General features: G+C 33.1%; 1 protein-coding gene across 1 annotated transcript in view; it reads right to left on the bottom strand.

The window, feature by feature from the left end:
• The window catches only part of LOC102582614 (carotenoid 9,10(9',10')-cleavage dioxygenase 1-like), a 22764-nt gene extending 10118 nt beyond the window's left edge, over positions 1 to 12646 (bottom strand). The window contains exons 1-12 of the mRNA XM_006345438.2: positions 12404 to 12646; positions 11179 to 11249; positions 10963 to 10977; positions 10113 to 10224; positions 8824 to 8923; positions 8590 to 8652; positions 6226 to 6336; positions 5479 to 5663; positions 4356 to 4494; positions 2946 to 3066; positions 2767 to 2868; positions 2223 to 2474 (exon numbers count right to left, since the gene is read on the bottom strand). Of these exons, the coding sequence (XP_006345500.1) occupies positions 2223 to 2474; positions 2767 to 2868; positions 2946 to 3066; positions 4356 to 4494; positions 5479 to 5663; positions 6226 to 6336; positions 8590 to 8652; positions 8824 to 8923; positions 10113 to 10224; positions 10963 to 10977; positions 11179 to 11249; positions 12404 to 12631 (1499 nt within the window). The 5' untranslated portion in view covers positions 12632 to 12646. The remainder of the gene's footprint in view (positions 1 to 2222; positions 2475 to 2766; positions 2869 to 2945; positions 3067 to 4355; positions 4495 to 5478; positions 5664 to 6225; positions 6337 to 8589; positions 8653 to 8823; positions 8924 to 10112; positions 10225 to 10962; positions 10978 to 11178; positions 11250 to 12403) is intronic.
• Positions 12647 to 18004: the final 5358 nt, after the last annotated feature.

Genomic DNA, 18004 nt, shown 5'->3' with positions numbered 1-18004 from the left:
GAGTGGTTTCATTCATTGATTCCTGATACTTTGTAAGTCTAGCATACTCATCGGTTGAGATTGTAACAGTTGAGGGTGAACTAGAAGTGGCAGCAACAGTGGCAGTCTGAGTTTGAAGTTGTTGGTTGCGATTCTGTAATTTCTTACAGTTTCGCCTTATGTGCCCGGGTTCCTTACAATAGCGACAAGTATTATCGTTGATCCATCTCCCAGCATCATTGTCTCCTCCTTTGTTATTGTTCCATCTCCCAGAGTTATTGTTGTTGTTCCACCTTCCTGCATCATTATTATGATTCGACTTCCCTACATCATTGTTATTGTTCCATCTCCCTGCATCATTATTGTTGTTCCATCTCCCTGCATTATTTCTTCCTCTTCATCTTTTTGCAACAAGCACATTGGTCTGCTGGATGGATGGAGTACTCTCTGTGCGCAACACCCGACTGAAAACATCTTTGAGAGAGCTGATCTCAGAACTAGACAGAATATGTGATTTAGCAGTTTCAAACTCAGATGGGAGTCCTGCTAAAAAACTCATTATAGCCATTTGTTCCCTCTGAGCCTGCTGCACCTTGATATCAGTACTGAATGGCAGAAGTACATTCAGTTCCTCGTAGGTTTTCTTGAACTCCATGAAGTATGTAGTTAGTGACTTAGTTTCCTTCTCAGAACGATAGAAAGCCTTACAAACTTCATAAATCCTAGATAAATTACCTTTGCCAGAATATAAATACTCCAAATAATCCATTAACTCTTTCACAAACTCACAGTGATTAACCAAACCAACAACTTCATTGTCAATAGAGTTTATAATTTGCAAGAGTAGTCTAGCATCATCTCTAAGCCAAGCCTTTTTAGTATCATCAGTTGGAGGATCTTGGATAAGATGGTCATCCTTTTTAACACTACGCAAGTAGACCCTGATTTTTCTGCTCCAATCTAAATAATTAGACCCATTTAATTTATTATCAGTAATTTTGGACAATGCTGGAACAATTCCAGTCATGGCAGATTTATCATCAGACATTTTAACTAATGTTTATCCACGAAATTGATCAAGAAGAGCAAAGGATAAAATATCTGACACCAAACTGGTTGAAAAGAGCAAAAAAACTGAACCCAAGCAGCCACTGAAGCGCAAAGCTATTACCAGATTTTACGTCACAGATTCAAAGGATAAGAATCAAACCTGGAAGAGAAGAAATTATTAGCCTGCAGTGATTTAACACCAAAAAACCAATACTGCAGTACGTTGGAATAGATGAAACGATGCTGGGACAGCAAGCCTAGATGTATTCTCCAAAACCCAAGTAGCCGAAACCTTTTCCCAAGATGCTAGGAAAAGTTCTGAAGTTTCTGAACCAAGATCTTGAGCCCTAGTGGCTCTGATACCATGTAGTTTGCAGAACTTAATTTCTTCTTTATTATATCAACATTACATGTATATATACACTAGAAAGAAGCATCAACAAAGGAAAGAAAATATCCTACATATCTCTTATGATTCCTACAATTGACAAAGCTTCTAAGTGATTTAACCAAAAGTTTTATCTTTGGACAAACATTCTAGAGAGTAAGGTTTTAGGATGATTAGAGTTGGACAAAATGTATGCACTAAAAGTTAACTCTCCATAACAAGTACAATGGTGAACTGAGATTGAGCGGGATTGTGATACATAACTGGTGACAATTTAGACATATAGAATCAGTCTTCAAGGAGAATGAAATAATAGATGAAGATATATCCCGTAGAATTAAATTGGACGTGCACTAGAGGCTGAGCATTATAGGAGATACCTAACAAATTGAAAGGAAATACCTTTAAACACTTGTGAGACTAACACTTTAATAATATGAAGTGAATGTTGAAGCTCTAATGCCCAATAACACTATATCTATTAGAAAAATGTTGCAGAAATGTGGATATTAAGATAAAGAGTACTAAAAGTTATCAAATTGTTAAAAAAAGGTGCAAACCGCAATACATAGAATGGTTTGGACATATCCTATATAGACCTCCAAGAGCACAAATTTGTAGGTGCGACACTATGGTAATTGAAGGCACTAAAAGGGACGAGGTAGAAGTAAAATTTCATGGAGGGAAATTGACTTAGAAGGCACTTAAAGACAGTCAATGTCACATCTATTGGTCACAGAGAAAAGGTCCAAGTTATAATATGTGTGTTTTGTATATGCAATGCAAGCGAGTGGTAGAGGAGTACCCAGTGTTCTCATCATGTACAAACAATATCAAGTAGCCGTCGTCCTCTTCACATTCTGTCCCAGGCTGACGGGGAACAAATACTGCCTCTGAGCCAAATCTTCCAGGTCCAAGGTCGCAAATTCCAGGAATATTTCCACCGACTTCAATCTTTGTTTTTCCAGTCTCTGCTTCCGCATGCAAATCAAATTTGACAATTCCTGTGATCTTGTAAATGTTGTTTAAAATGGTTCCATATACATAGCGTTGCTTCCTAAATTTCGTAAAAGTCAGTATCATCACAATGACATAAGGAATGAAAATGAGATGATCAAATCGCTAAAATTAAGGCACATAAGGAATGAAAATGATATGATCAAATTACTAAAGTTAAGGCAAGCAATCTCTCAACGCTGTGAATAAAAGACGAAGCAAGAGAGACAGCCAGCAGATGAAGGTGTTCCTAACTTCCTATGCAGCATTTTAACAGCCATTATTCCACATTCTGGATATTTTACGTAGTGCAGCAATTTAAGAATTAAAATGAAAATCTTGTAATAGCTGACCTTCCAGTGTAGTTCTCGTTGATCCGTGGAAAATCAACAGCAGCCTCTGACAGTTTCTTCTGTGATGCTACACCATTTTTCATATTGAACCTCATCTCATACCTGACAATTAAGACTAAAATCAAGATACTTGGAAGATCTGAAAATCAATTAAGATCATCAGGCTAGAGTTTCCCCACAACTCATTTGTGAAACCGTCACGCTGTTCTTCTTTTTCAGTTCCATTAATCGCGTCTAGATCTGGATTCTGCAGGTGGGAAGTGATCAAGACCACGTCATCTCCCTCCTCCCAAGCATTGGCTGGTAAAGCAATGAAATAAAACTCAGTTTGGATTGGTTAGTAAGACTTAAGGCATTTATATCTTGAGATTCGTTGAAGTTTATGAATGGTGGTGTCCGATAAAAGGATAAACATTTTTGGGTTTTTGCAGTCTTTAATAGAAGTCACTCAAATTAAGGTAGTCGTTATGTCCAACAAGACGATCTGAGAAGTGCAAATCATCTACATTGGTTCCAAAGAGTATCCATCTCTTCAAATTTGTATAAAAGTATATCAGGAAGCAGGTTCAATGAAGTTGATAGCTGTTTTCTCAGTTGGTTGGTAGAAATCTGTTTTTTTTTGTGCCGCATAGACCTAGCATGAGGCTTTCAAGATATCCACCTTACGCTTTGCACTCACTCTATTTTGATAGAAAAAGGAAGAAATTACTGGGAGTTGAAGAGTAAGAAAAGGTTTTCTCTTTTGTGCAGCATAGACCTAGCATGAGGCTTTCAAGATACCCACCCACTTATTAGTGCCCCGGAGCTCACACGGAAATATGTCAAGATCATACATCAGGACGAGAGACCATCTACAATCGTCGAATCCCCTACTTTCTTTCAGTTTGTTACTTTATCAAAGAGGAAGTTTCTATGAAGGTACTCAGACTCCTTTTCCGCCAAAGGAATCAATTAAAAACTTACTTGAGTAACTTCTTTCAGGAGCACAGTTGTATGCAGATAAATCCAATCCTTTAAATGTTTCACTTATACTGTAAGTAGCTTATGGGTTAGTCCTCAACTTTCTTGAGCGATTATCCACAAATTATAATTGCACATGTGTCATCCCAAGTCCCACAGTTTTATCTAAGGTAAATGTAGCCACATGCCAGTTTGAGTGAAGTGAAGTTATTCAAGCTTGATCTCAGTTGGCAAGTAAACACTCCAAATTTAAGAGTGCATATCTAGACACGTGCATTCGTTTAGTTAGAGTGTTTACTTGCCAGTTGAGGCCAAGTTTGAGTGTCTGTTTATGCATTACGCCTAATATTTACCATCCAACAGCTTAGGAAAACTGGCAAATATTTGCAGAAGAAGTAAAGGACAAAATGTAAAATGTCACTGGAAATAAACCTGCTCTACGTGATAATTATTTTCTGTAACCAGCTTAATGGAGATATTTCTTAAGAGGATTACCAATTGAAGTGTACAATTATACACTGACATGTACCTCTTGGCTAGAGTTCTATTCTATTTTCCCATCAAGGGACATGAACTTCCGAATTTCAGATATAAAAATCAAAAGAATTTCAAATTCTAAAACTTCATACCATTGTGGAATATGAGGCAATTAGGAAGCTCGAACCACTTGATTAGGGCTTCATTCTTTGCGTAGCGTGGAAAAACTCCAAAACGAGCCTTCTTTGTGGGGTCAAAGCTGTATACCAGCTGTTTATTTATCACCATTTCCTAAAAAATACATAGCAGCTCATTAATCATCTGAACTCACTTTCATGATTAATTTTGAAAACAAGCATGAGGGAACTTTCAAGCGTAAACATGTAGACAACATGTTGTTAACTTCCTTGTGCATATGGATAGCACATCCCAAAGTTCATCGGACGAATATTGGACTTGAAGGAGCCATAGATTATTCGTTAGGCACTTGAAGACGAGTTGAATACCCAAGTCTATTGCATTCACATTCAACTTTACATCATCCAACAGTAAAAAAGAAAAAACATTCATTATTTCACATTTAATGTCTAATTTTCCAAGTTTGGCTTTATCCAATCGATCTCCACATCATAGACTGCAATGTATTATTCTTTTACAACATAGATAAGTCATAAGAGTATAATTTGAGGGAGACACATCTGCACTCTTTAGAAGCAAAATGAATAAATAAGAAGTCAGTTGATTCATAAATGTCTCACTGATCTTAGATTAATAAGCATCTCAAACATCCAGTCATGTAATTGAACTTCGTCCACCAGAATTTACTTACAATCCCAAGAAATTCAAAATCATTTAGCCCCATTTCTCCATAAATTTACGTTACCCCTTTGCTTATACGACAACGACATTGTCTCCAAGCACTCAAACTTATAAAGAAGATGATGCTACTTCACTGTTTTGGTTTTGATGTGTCGTCTAAAGACCGTGCATCAGTTTTACACACTTCAATTATCTCGAATGCATCTTCTAGAACACTCCAATACGGCAACAATTTGAAACTTCCTTCTACAAGTTCCATGTTCAAGAAAAAGACCGAAAACGGAGTTCCAAACTAAAGAGACAAAATAGCTGATGACTCAAAGAGGAAAGGAGAACATTTTATACAAGACAAAAATCCCTCTTTAAGAATGGCTTCTGTTATAGTCATCAGGAGAGGAAATCCAAAACTCTTCCAAGCATAAATTAATTGATTTTTTTTTTGTAAAGGAGGCATACCTTTGGTCTGAAGTACATCGGAAGATCCATCATAATTGCATAATTTTCAGTAATAGCAAAATCGTGCATCATAACAGATGCTGGTATCGTTATTGGAACTGGATCTTGCATGACACCATGCTTGGATATGACTCTATATGTAGCGAAAGGTGGTGTCGGCGAATAGCCAAAAGTAAACATTTCCCCTGTATGCAAATATTTTCAAATCAAGCTTTGTATTTGCAAAATAATATACGATATAATAAATCATCATATATTTTACTCCCCAGCTTTACTTTGGATCCATATTTGGCTTTTGTTGTACATTTGAACAAAATGCACCTCGATACCTAAGTTCTTTCCCGAATAAAGGCTACCTAACTTGAATTGAGTCAAACTCAGTTCCACAATTCTTGTCATCTCCACTACTAATTACTTAAGTGTACTTTCATAATATGGTAGTAGATATTAACAAAAAATTTCAAAGGTTTTTATATTTCCATTCGAGTAATGACCTATATGGAAATCAGGGCGTTCGGGTCTGAAATGGGAGGAGAACCCTGTTCATTTAAGAAACAATTTGGAGGATTTTGCAACTAAAGGAAAGGATACAAGGAAGTGCTGGGCTGATAGGCACAGTATGAATGTTCCTTTCTAATAGTTTAGGTAGCATTCTTTATGAACAAAGGACTGGAACCAATAAAGCATGTCACATTTATTAATTTTATTTCCATAATTAGTAGTAGATTCACATGACTGTTCTCTTACCAGTTACAGGGTCAACCTTCGGGTGAGTGGTAAAGGAATGTTGCAACCTTTTATCGTAATCCATCATGCCAAGAGTTTGCAGATCTCCATCCTCCAGAACTTTAACTACATCTGTGAACAAACTTTTCATTTTGTCAATATGAGAAAGAATGAAACAGTATACCAAAAATTGGGTCCTTCAGTTTCACACGGTCACAAACTTCAACAACAACTAGCAATCTTACTAAAAATCAGTCAAATCACTGCTTGGGGGCTTGAATACATATTAAATCATCTCCGGGAATTAAAAAGTTACAGTCTTAATGTAACACCTCACAAAATCTATGCTTAAGAGTGTTCTTTCCAAAGCCACCATGTTTACATCAATCCGAGTTCGGAGTAAAAAGTTATGACCGTTTTACTAGAGACACTTCCAGCAGAGATTTCAGGAACTGATTATACGGGTCCAATCTTCAAACTATGTTCTGTAGTTTGAGCTTGTAAAATGAACTTATACAGCTGATTTTTCAACCTGCTTTTCACGGATTCTACCACGGGTCATAAACCAATATATAGGTCGTAAATTAGGCTCGTAGAATGAACTTCTGAGACTTAAAATTTTAGTGTGAATTCCACGGATGGGATCTAGAGCCCGTAGATCAAACCATGGTCCGTAGATGCCCTGCGGAATGTTCCGACGACTTTTCAGTTAACATTATTTTGGTCTTTTCCCACTATTTTAACTCTTGAACCACGATGTTTTAGCGTATCCTAAGTGGAGTTAAGGGGAATTTAGTCGAATAAACATCCTCATTCACGCCTAACACTTAGAATCATTATAACAATATGTTCTAAGTTCTCTCAAGCAAGAACTAGGATTCTTCACCTTCAAGCTTCAGTTCAAGGATTCAAGCTGGGGTTTTCCATTCTAGGTAAGTGGGATCCCATCAATGGTTATCCTTTCACCCATTGAGTCCCAAAGTAAACCTAGTTCTTCCGTTAATGATTTTTACAGAAGTTAAGGGTTCTTGTGAAAAGAATGATGTTCACTATATTTTTCTGTTCTTCATCATGAATAGCTTGATTACGTGTTTTCACCTAAAATTCAGTACTTCTAAATAGTATTTTCATGAACCCTTAGGATATAGGTATTATTTCATGTCTCGGAACTATGTTATTTTAGGCTGCATATTTCAGATTATCAGTTTTTCACGATTAAAGATGCTTTCAGATAAAGTGTCTACTAGTTATTATCAGTTTATTAGAAATCATGAGCTTCTCATATTATCAATTGTATCAGCATTATTCAGTATTATCAGAATATTAGTATTGTTAGTCTATCAGCATACATTCAGTTGGGAGTATTACTTAGGACTGCGTGGACATAGAGATGAAGGTTCACCTGCCGGTTAAGAATGAGATCTTTAGTAGAAATCCTTAAGTATCAAAACTACGTGCCACCATAGGATCATAAGGGTCAACCGTTAGACCAGGATTGACACCTGGTACCACATTAGCTCAAATCAGCTTTTATACCCTGGCAAGGTATATTGGGCATTTTTTATGGAGATTATACATAGAACTCCATGTTTAGCTCACATGGTTTTATATCGGTTATTAGTATCTCCTACAATTCAGTCGGTTATTATTTCAGTTTCAGTATTTGTCAGACGCATGTTTTACTACTTGGTCATTGCATCAATTCATGTATTTCAGTTTCACGTTTAGTTTAGTATCTCGAATTTATTCTGTTCAGTGTTCAGTTTACTAGATTATGATGCATGTCTCACATACTCAGTACATTCAAAGTACTGACCACAAACATTCTTACGCTATGTAGTTATAAGATAGGTTCAGATGTCAGTATCCAACTCGCGGTTAGTACGATTTTGTATCAGCTCAGCAGCAGAGTTTTGTGAGTCCTCATCTCTCGAGGACAACCCTTTTATTCATTTCATTTATTAAGTCTTGCAGTTTTCAGACAGTTAAAGTTAGCTGGGGTCTTGTCCCAGCAACTCATCTTAATAGAGGTTTTCAGACAGTCAGATGGTAGCTTCAGCTTATGTTTTATTCAGATATTCCATTTAGTGTTTTGGATTTAATAAACTATTCATATTAAACTTCTGCATCAGTTATCTTCAGTTGTTAATAATTTAAATCTCAGAGTCATGCTAGACCATGGGTTAGCTTGGGATCACTTGTGGCTCTAAACACTATGTTACGACTAGGGGTAGTCTTGGGTTGTGACACTTACAGAATAAACTAAAGAAATTAATTAACTATAAGATATCAAAGAACCTTAACAACATATTCAGGCTAGCAACTATTTAGATGATAGACAGCTTAAGTTTTTCAGTCAATAGATCAAATGGAGAAGTGACTTACATGGTTTATCACCCTCATGAAGAGCCAAAAGCTTCCCGTGGTGATATATCATAGCTGTATTAGCTGAAAGAAGGTGAAATTTTTTTGTTTCCTCTTTATAAGTCTCGCAAAGGTATACAAAACACGCGTATATGCATATCATTCTCAAGACATTTAATTCCTATAACAAAAAACTTGTTGCAAAGGTACCATCAAGATAAAAACACCATACATCCTCAAACCTTTCTGTCCTACCTGTGCCACTTCCATAGGAAATGTCCAAAACTTTCAGCTTTTGCCTGAGCATGTAAATGCATACTGAGAACAACCCGAACAGCCCTTTAAGATCTCCAATCTGCAAATAGAATAGTAAAGACTAAATAATATACAAAGAAATGGCTCCTTGATACAGTAATGCCATCAAGTTGAGGACATCAAAATTAATGGCTTAACATTGAATAAGAATGCTTCCAATATCAGAAAGTAGCTAGCTATGAGGTGAATCTGGGTAAGTGATTGGATATTCAGAACCATTTTGTAATGTTTTACCACTCATAACAACAGGTTCAATTAAGAACAAGTAGACCAGAAATATGAGTAGGTCATTTAAGTGGAAAATCATTTTGATTGCAAAATTACCATAGTACTAATCAATGTTGTCAAAGGTGCGCTAAAGCACGGCTCAAAATATGTTGAGCGCTTCTCCTCGCTTCAAGGCTCTAAGACAAACTTTTCCTTGCGAATGAGGGTTCTTTGGTTAGGTGACACTAAACAATTGACATTTCATTTTATCGTAAAAAAATTCAATTTCTTTGTCCATATACTTGTTATTCATGCTTATAATTAATAGTCTTGGACTAAACATGTAAATTTATTTTTTTTCTCCATACATAAATCATGTGGGATGATTATAAAACTCAACAGAAACCATTGAGTGCTTTAATATTATTTGTTATCTCACATTCAGAACAAAGAATTGGAGACAAATAATTAACATAGGGAGGTTAAATCTATCAGGAAACAGGAGCAACAAAATGCGATAATCTTGAGGTCCTAGTAAGGTACCAGATAACAAAGATTAGCCAAATAAAAATGCGATAAAATAATTGAAAAGTACAGGACTGGAGACTGGCAAAGCATTTTTTTTGCTGAATGTGTGCCTGAAATAAAGGAAAAAGTAGATGACCACACTCAAACCAAAGCATTGTTTACCACAGGAAACTGAGGTCTTCCTTTTTTTTTTCCCTTCATTTCCTTACTTTTGGTAATGATCGTTATATAATAAGATGAGGATAGCAGAGCATGTCATACAACAACAGAACATCACATGTTAATATTCCAAATACTTAGTGAACAATTTATGCTAGTGTTCTAGACAAAGAATCCTTTATGCGAGAACATGCTCAATGACTTCTTAAAAAAAACAGACAGAAGATCACATTAAGTTTTAAAAACTTCAAATATTTATTGTTTAAAGTTCCATAGAATAAAAGATTGACAAGACAAAGAAATCTGAGAGTAAGAACTTTAAAATAAATGTTCACCTTCATAAACTTGGCTCCTCCAAAGAACTCTTCTTGCTTAAGACGTGATGTCCTCACAAAATGTGAGACATATGTTGCTTTTCCATCCTTGATTTGCAAGCCATGAATCATGCTGAAGGAAAATCAAAGTTAATCAAGGTAGCAGTTTTCTCTGATGTCAGACAATATAATGAGAATTTTTACCTTCACATTCACATATGCTCCTCTACATATCAAAAGCAACATAAAACATAGAAATATAGATACACCAAATGAATTTTGTTGTCATTGTTAAAAGGCAAATAAAAAAAGTGAACTAATAAAGCATGACTGATCACTTAATGCTGCATCATAAGACAATTAACAAAATAAATCGTTTGTATTGTATGCTGTCTCTTAACTAACAGAGAGTAGATAGTCAAGAAAATGAACAAAGTTGGCCCTGATATTGAGAAATGTCCTAATCATCAATTATTTTTACTCTAAATATCTAGGTATAAGCATAACCATCTGTATACCAAATCTGAATTGCTAATATGACATAGTATTATTGAGTTAAAAGTTTAAAGAGCCACATAAGGTCAACAAGCCATAGGAAGTGATCAGTTAAGAAAAGAGTACAACAACATGAATATTTTCCTCAAACATTAAAAGAGTATCACATGTGAATACCTTGCCTCATTATATAAGCTATATAGTCAATTAACCACATGAAATGCAATACTCTAATCCAGTTTCAGCAAAATGAAGACACCGTTGTCGCTCAAAATGAGTGAAAGAGTAAAACAATAGTGACACTTCTTTTTCAAAATAATTTGTGAAAATTTGATGTGTACTCTAAATTGAAAAGCCGAGACTGCAAGAGACATACCCATCTCCATCGAACCTGCATAGAGAGGAAGTAAGGCTTAGTTTAATACTGACAATTCTAAACAAAATCTCTTCATTAACAAAGAATGAACAAGAATGATGAATTCTTCTGTTATGTAACCTCAGAGATTGTATTTGTTGTGGTGTAGGAAAAGAGAAGAATTGAAGGAATAATAAAAGTCAGTGATGAAAATAGGTTATGAAGAGAAGAAAATACCAATGAGATCCAGCAACTGGAGCAAATTTAGGATTTGGACCAACCCTGAAAAACTCACCATTTAGGCACTCCTGTCATACAAAGTTCACAATGGATTATTAGATTTAGATATCTTTGAAGCCAACTAGACGAAGCGATCATAAAAGGCCGTGAAGTGAAATTGTATCGTATGTTAGTTAGAGAGGTTGGCGAACTACTACGATCTATAGATTTCCCATCTATATCCAATCCCAACGCTTCAGAGGTTAATCAATAGGGAAATGCGCATTTTTTTTTATCTTCCTCTAAAAAAATCTTTTTCATGGGCATCTTCTGACCTTAAAAACTTAGGTTACATCCGATATGTTCTCCTGTGTACTAGAGATTAAGGAAATAACAGAAAATGAATATGTTCATCGTCAATCCGTTTCCATGCAGCAAACATGAAAGTATTATGGGGACAAAAGGAAGTCGAGAAACAACAGAAGGAACAAAATATCAACTGATTAGTATTTTTATGAAGTAAAGCTTGTTTATATCAACTGATTCATTGGTACAGCTAAAGTTCCTGGCCTCTCCCCTACTAACAATTGCATATGAAATTGGTTCTTTTTTTCATGATCCAATGAGTAATGAACTGAACTCTCAAAAGCATACTCTGTAGAATACAGTTACGAAAAATTCAGTCTCAAAGATGCATATTCTGCTACTATGCAAATGACCCAGTCTATTACACTCTGATACAAATTAACTTCAACAAGTATAGTGTTCTAATTGGTCAAAGCATATTTAGTGTCAATTTGAGAACAATTTACAATACAATCATCATTTTACCCTTACGAGCTTTTATAATCATACAAATATTCTGACACATTTAAGACCACAAATTTCAAAAGTTGGATAACCAGAAAAAATGAGATGGGGAGTTTCGCACCACAACCTCTCTATCTCCACGAGATAGTAGTAAGGTATGCATATACTCTACCCTAAACCCCACTTAGTAGGATTTCACTGGGTATGTTGTTGTTGTTGGAGTTTCGCACCACAAGTTCCATTTCTTTATTATTAGCAATAATGATTTTGTTAAAAAAAACTAAAGTATCACTACTTCACTTTTTTGCGAGTTCTCTACTCAACTATCAAGTGTATCTATTTCCTATCTGAACTGTCACCAACTATTTATCAAAATGCACATCGATTTACTAGTTCCTAAAGTTTTGCTAGGAAAATAGTGAACTAAACTGACCGGAAGATGGCCTTTAACAGGAAGGTGTTTAAGTGGGGGAGTTTCATCAGTAGGTACAAAATTGCCCTGAAGAAGGGGGAGTGGCTTGGTTGAGTTGTTCATCAATTTGATGATCGCCCATTCTACCCAGTCTATTGCCTTTGCAGCGACTCCATTTTGTGGCTTTGGATCAACCACCACTACTCCTCCTTCAGTTCTCGCCACTGCATTTTCTTCTTTCATCCCCATTTTCTCTCTCTTTCTCTCTAAATCAAATTTGTTGTGCTTACTTATATAGTGTAGGAGGGGAAAATGCTTGAGCTACTACTGCATGACTTGGTGCTCCTATTTATTTAAAAATAGTAATTTAATTTTTATATTTTTATAAAAATTACATATTAGAGATAATAGTTACTATCACACTAAAATCAATCTGAGTTTGTGGTGCACTGTCCATCCTTAATCAAAGATTTCGGGTTCGAGCTTTGGGTATGAAGAAAATCTTATTGGAAGCATCACCCTTTGAATGGGTATGTGAAAATCCTTTTCGACTTATCGATATTCGATTTTTAAAAATGCTAAACCAATAAGATATTTCTTATCGATTTTTGGTTTATCGGTTTTGGTCATTTACGGTTCGGTTTTTGGTTTAACCAATAAAAAAATATTTATAAAACAAATATATGACTTCTCCTACAATTTGATAGGACAAGACAATAATGTAACTTTACTAATGCCCGTAAAATAGAAATAGTAATAACTAACAAGAAAAGAACTATACAAGTGTAACACAAAGAGAAATTAAGAAGAATATGTTTGTTACTTTAGGTTTTGACATTTTATATAAGGTGAAGTTATGAACTCAAAAGTCTCTATGAAGTGTAAATTAAAGGCTAAAGGAGAAAAACAGTAACTAGTAAAGTGTTGAGATTAAGAGCATGTTTGACATTGCTGTTAGGAGACCAAAAACACTTATTTTGATTAAGAAAAATAGATTTCTTGAAAAAAATTAAGGTGTTTGGTTAACAGGTTTAAGTTGCTTTTAGTGGGAAGGCGAAACAGTTTTTCTACGGTTGGAAAGAAACTAAAAATTTATGATTTTTAAGCAGAAGCATAAAATTACTTTTTTCAAGACCAAACTATCCTTGCCATATATAAATATTTACCAATATATTCCTTATATTTATTTATTTTTGTGGTGAATTTTCATATGTAGTGATTTAATTTGTGAAATGATTTTTAAATTTATTTTTCTTGATATTTTTAATTAAATTTAAATTATTATATTAATATTTAATTTATTTTTATTTATCTATGTATAATATTGATTCAAAAGTTGAATATGTACATATTAATTTAATAAAAGTAAAAAATTCATTCCAAATTTCATAATAGACATTTAAACTAATTTTCTCTCTATAAAATAATCTTCATATAAAAAGTGCATTGATATTTGCCCTTTTTCGTAATTTGACTCTCAAAAACATTTTTAAAAATGATTAGCCAAACACAATCTACTTATCAAAAACTCGTTTCAATTGAATTAACCAAACACATTGTTTTTTTTTTCAAAAGCACTTTCCTAACAAGTCATTCTAGAAAAAGTGTTTCTTAAAATAAATTGTTTTTAACAGTAATGTCAAACATGATCTAATATTTAATATTTATGTACAAGTGTAGTAGTAAATTACTACAATCTTAATGGGTTATCGGTTTACCCAATAACCAATATTCAAAAACCAAAATCAGACTAATAACCCGATAATATTTTTTATAAAATCATTAAAATCCCGTTAATTCAATAACCCAATAACCATAAACCAATAGCACTTTTTTGGGTTTGGTTCGTCACTCAGTTCGATTTTTGCACACTCCTAAGTGTCATCCATTAAACTGAATAGCTGTCAAGTGTGATATGAATTTAATCGAAACTTCAATGCAAAATCTAAGCGATTTAAAAAAAAAATTAAAAAAATTATCACACTAAAGAGTTCTAACTGAACTTTTATTGTTATCATATTAGATGATACGTTATCAAATCCTACTAATTTGTCGAAAATGAGTTTTTTTTTTGGTTTTCCACCGGTGTCCAAAGCTCATATTGGAGCTCTGATTAAATTCGAATCGCGCTCTGCAGGGTCCATTTGGGGATGGCGCTCCCAACAAGATTTTCTCCATACTCAGGACTCGAACCCAAGACCTTTGATTAAGGGTGAAACACTCCCACTAGTGCACCACATGAACCCATGTTGGTAATGTCGAAAAAGAGTTCTAATTGGACTCTTGTTGAAATTTATTATCGTGTATATGTGGATTGTTTTTTAACCTATCTTTTCTTCAAAAATAAAATTAAAGATACAATATCAGATTTTACTTGCTAACAAAAGATATAAAATCAGAGTTCTAACACGTAGTATTTCTTTGAGAAGAGTTCTATTTTTGTAAACTAATTTTAATGATAAATACGAACTGCATAGATTAATTTTGTATCAAGTTGTATGTTCATGTTTGTATTTTATAGTAATTTATTTATTACTCTTTTCATATTAATTTATTTGTCCTATTTTAATTTAGTTTGAAATTTAATATAATAAAGAATTTTTTTGAATATGATTATTTTAAATTAAACAAATGTGAAATATACTAATTTTTTTTTTTATAATTTTATGTCTTATACATGCCCAGGGGCTGACCCACCTTGTAAGAAGGGGTGTCATCCGACACTACTTAGTCGGAAAGTTTAATTAAAATATACATATACATATATCAGAAAAAACAAAACACTTTTATATATAATACCGATGACAACAGTTAACACAAACTCCCGGATGGCTTGTTGGTTAAGTGTTTCCTTAGTGTGAAATATATCTTTCATTTTAAAGTGACATTCGAACCCAAAAACCCTCCCCTTTGAGCTCTTTAAATCAAACCAATCAATCAAGAATCATTTTTGCATTATGTCTTAGATGTTAAATTACTTGACCACAAGCTTGAACCGCATTATAATCTGTTTGGCCAAGCTTTTAAAAGTAAAAATGTTCATTTTTAAAAAAATAAGTGATTTAATCAAGCTTTTGAAGAAAAATAAATGTGTTTCGGCCTTCGGGAGTAGCAAATGTTGTTTTTCAATGTCTAAAAAAAAATAGCTTTTGTCTAAAAGCAATTTTTTGAAAAATGTTTTTTGAGAAAAATACATTATTTACTTGGCCAAACACTAATTACTTCTAAAAAATATTTTATAAATTTATTGATCGAGCATAAACCACTTCTGGCCAAAATAATTTTTTTGAAAAAAAAAACACTTTTTAAAATAAGTTTGATTCTAAGAGTTTGGTCAAACATGACTATTAAAAATTCTAGTGTTCAAAAATTAGTTAATCTTTTCTTTAATTTTTTCATTTGTTCTTTCCTTTAAGTGACGACACCACTTACAAAAATTTATGTGTATGCCACTGTACATGCCATAGCTACTATAGAGATTATATTTTCATATTATTACAAAGATAGTTGCGTACTAATAATATTAATTTAATATGTTTAAATAAATAAGTTTTTAACTTTTTAGAAATAATTTTAAAAAATATTAACAAGTGAATAATAAATGTTAGTTAATTTTAAATTAAAACATGATTATCTTTTGTAATATCTGGACATCACGCGAATACGTTATTCTTCTTGAAATTTTTTGTATTAATTTTAAACTTCATTATGTTTATCAAAAATATAAAAATTTCTCATACTTGTTTGGTGAAGTTTCATCTTTTTGGACAAATTAACAAGTAACAAGTAAAAGGAATTTATGGAGTTTTCCTCTTCCATATAACAATCTAACTCATTTTCCTCAAAATGACAAAGTGTAAGAAGAAAAAAGGACGCTTAATTGAAAAGGAAAGGGGGGATTGATATCATGTTACCAATAGTATAAAATAAGGATAATGAAAAAATATGTACTTATTTAAAGGGAAAAGGTTGAAAAATACCCATAACCTATTGAAAATGGTTCAAGAATGCCCTCGTTCTATTTATTCGTTTAAAAATGCCCTTAACGTTTTTTTTAGGTTCAAATGTCCATTATTTAATAGAAATATGACATGAAATTTAACTAAACAAATGAAAATTTTATATTGGTCCACATCATTATTTACCCAATTAAAAGAACCGAATCAAATACCACATTGTACAAATTGTTCAATCTAAGCCGTCGAATCATGTATGCAATGCAAAGGGTAGCTAGTTCTTCTACCAATGTATAGTATTTTTTTAGTACAGGTTTTGTAATCTGCTATGTAAGGCTTTAAACTGATGTTTAAATGAAAAACATTTCATCCTTATATGATGTTGTACTTTTTGCCTATACTATTATGCATTTGAGCTGCTATTTATTGGATTAAAATTCTGCATTTTAATTAGCTGTTGCTTTTTTCATTTTACTTGTTTGTTTGTTGGGTTGAAAGTTGCTACTATGAGCCTTAAGATTTGCATTTTAACTATCTGTTTTGCCCGAGTTAAAATGTTGCAGTTTAGCTGTTATTTTTTTTTTATTGAAAGTAATTAAACATCTACCATTTTTGAAGAAAAAAACAGAGGAATAAAGAACAGAGAAAAGGCTTCAATCATCTGTGAGTCGGATCCTTTAATTGGGTAAAAAAATTATGTGGACCAATATAAAATGGCCACTTGTTAAGTCAAATTCCATGTCATATTTCTATTACTTAATGGGCATTTTTGAACCTAAAGAAAATGTTAAGGGCATTTTTAAATCAATAGGTGAAAGGAGGGCATTTTAAAACTATTTCTAATAGGTTAAGGACATTTTTGAGCCTTTATGAGCCGGTTGTACTTTTCCAAAAGTTTTTGGTTCAAAATGTCCTTATCGCTATGTTTTTGGTTCAAATATTCTCTTCAATTAGCAAACTAACTTTAAAATATCATTCTTACAAACAATTGCTCCAAAACAAGGAAAGAAGGTCAAATTTTGCTTTTTAACTATTTGAAATAAGATAGGTTTGCCTATTTCAGCACGAAAGAATATCTATACAATGCATGATATTGCAAAAGAATTTCTACATTATAAGATAATCACTTAAAATATATACAAGTAACTATTTACGAAAAGTAAATTAAATTTATTAGTAACACGAAATATAAGAGGCCTGCAAACCACATGATAAAACAAGAAAAATAAGCGCGCTACATATTTCTATGTTAAAATACACTATAATGTAAGTTTGATATAAGTTAAAAGATGGATAGAAAATGTAAATAAGGGGAAGTAGTAGCTATTTACAAGCAAGTAGCCTTTGACAAGAAGGTCCCTGCAAGGAGGTGTTTCTTCATCAATAGGTGCAAAGTTACTAGACTGAGAATTTTTTGGTTTTTCCATCTTATTTAATTTTTTCTCTCTATTTTATAGAGCGATATTTAACCATTGAGACGAATTTAGAATATAAAATTTATGAGTTTTTATAGTAATGACAAGTGAATATACAATAATTGAATATATAGTCAAATAATTAATTATATTGTATTGTATTATTTTGATAAATTTAATATTTGAATAAATTATATAATTTATATCTTTATATAATGTCATGTAAAAGCAATTTGAAAGATAAACTTACA

This window comes from Solanum tuberosum, unplaced genomic scaffold (assembly GCF_000226075.1).
Source record: "Solanum tuberosum cultivar DM 1-3 516 R44 unplaced genomic scaffold, SolTub_3.0 scf00068, whole genome shotgun sequence".
NCBI classification, from domain to species: Eukaryota; Viridiplantae; Streptophyta; class Magnoliopsida; order Solanales; family Solanaceae; genus Solanum; species Solanum tuberosum.
This window is presented reverse-complemented; position numbering and strand designations above follow the sequence as displayed.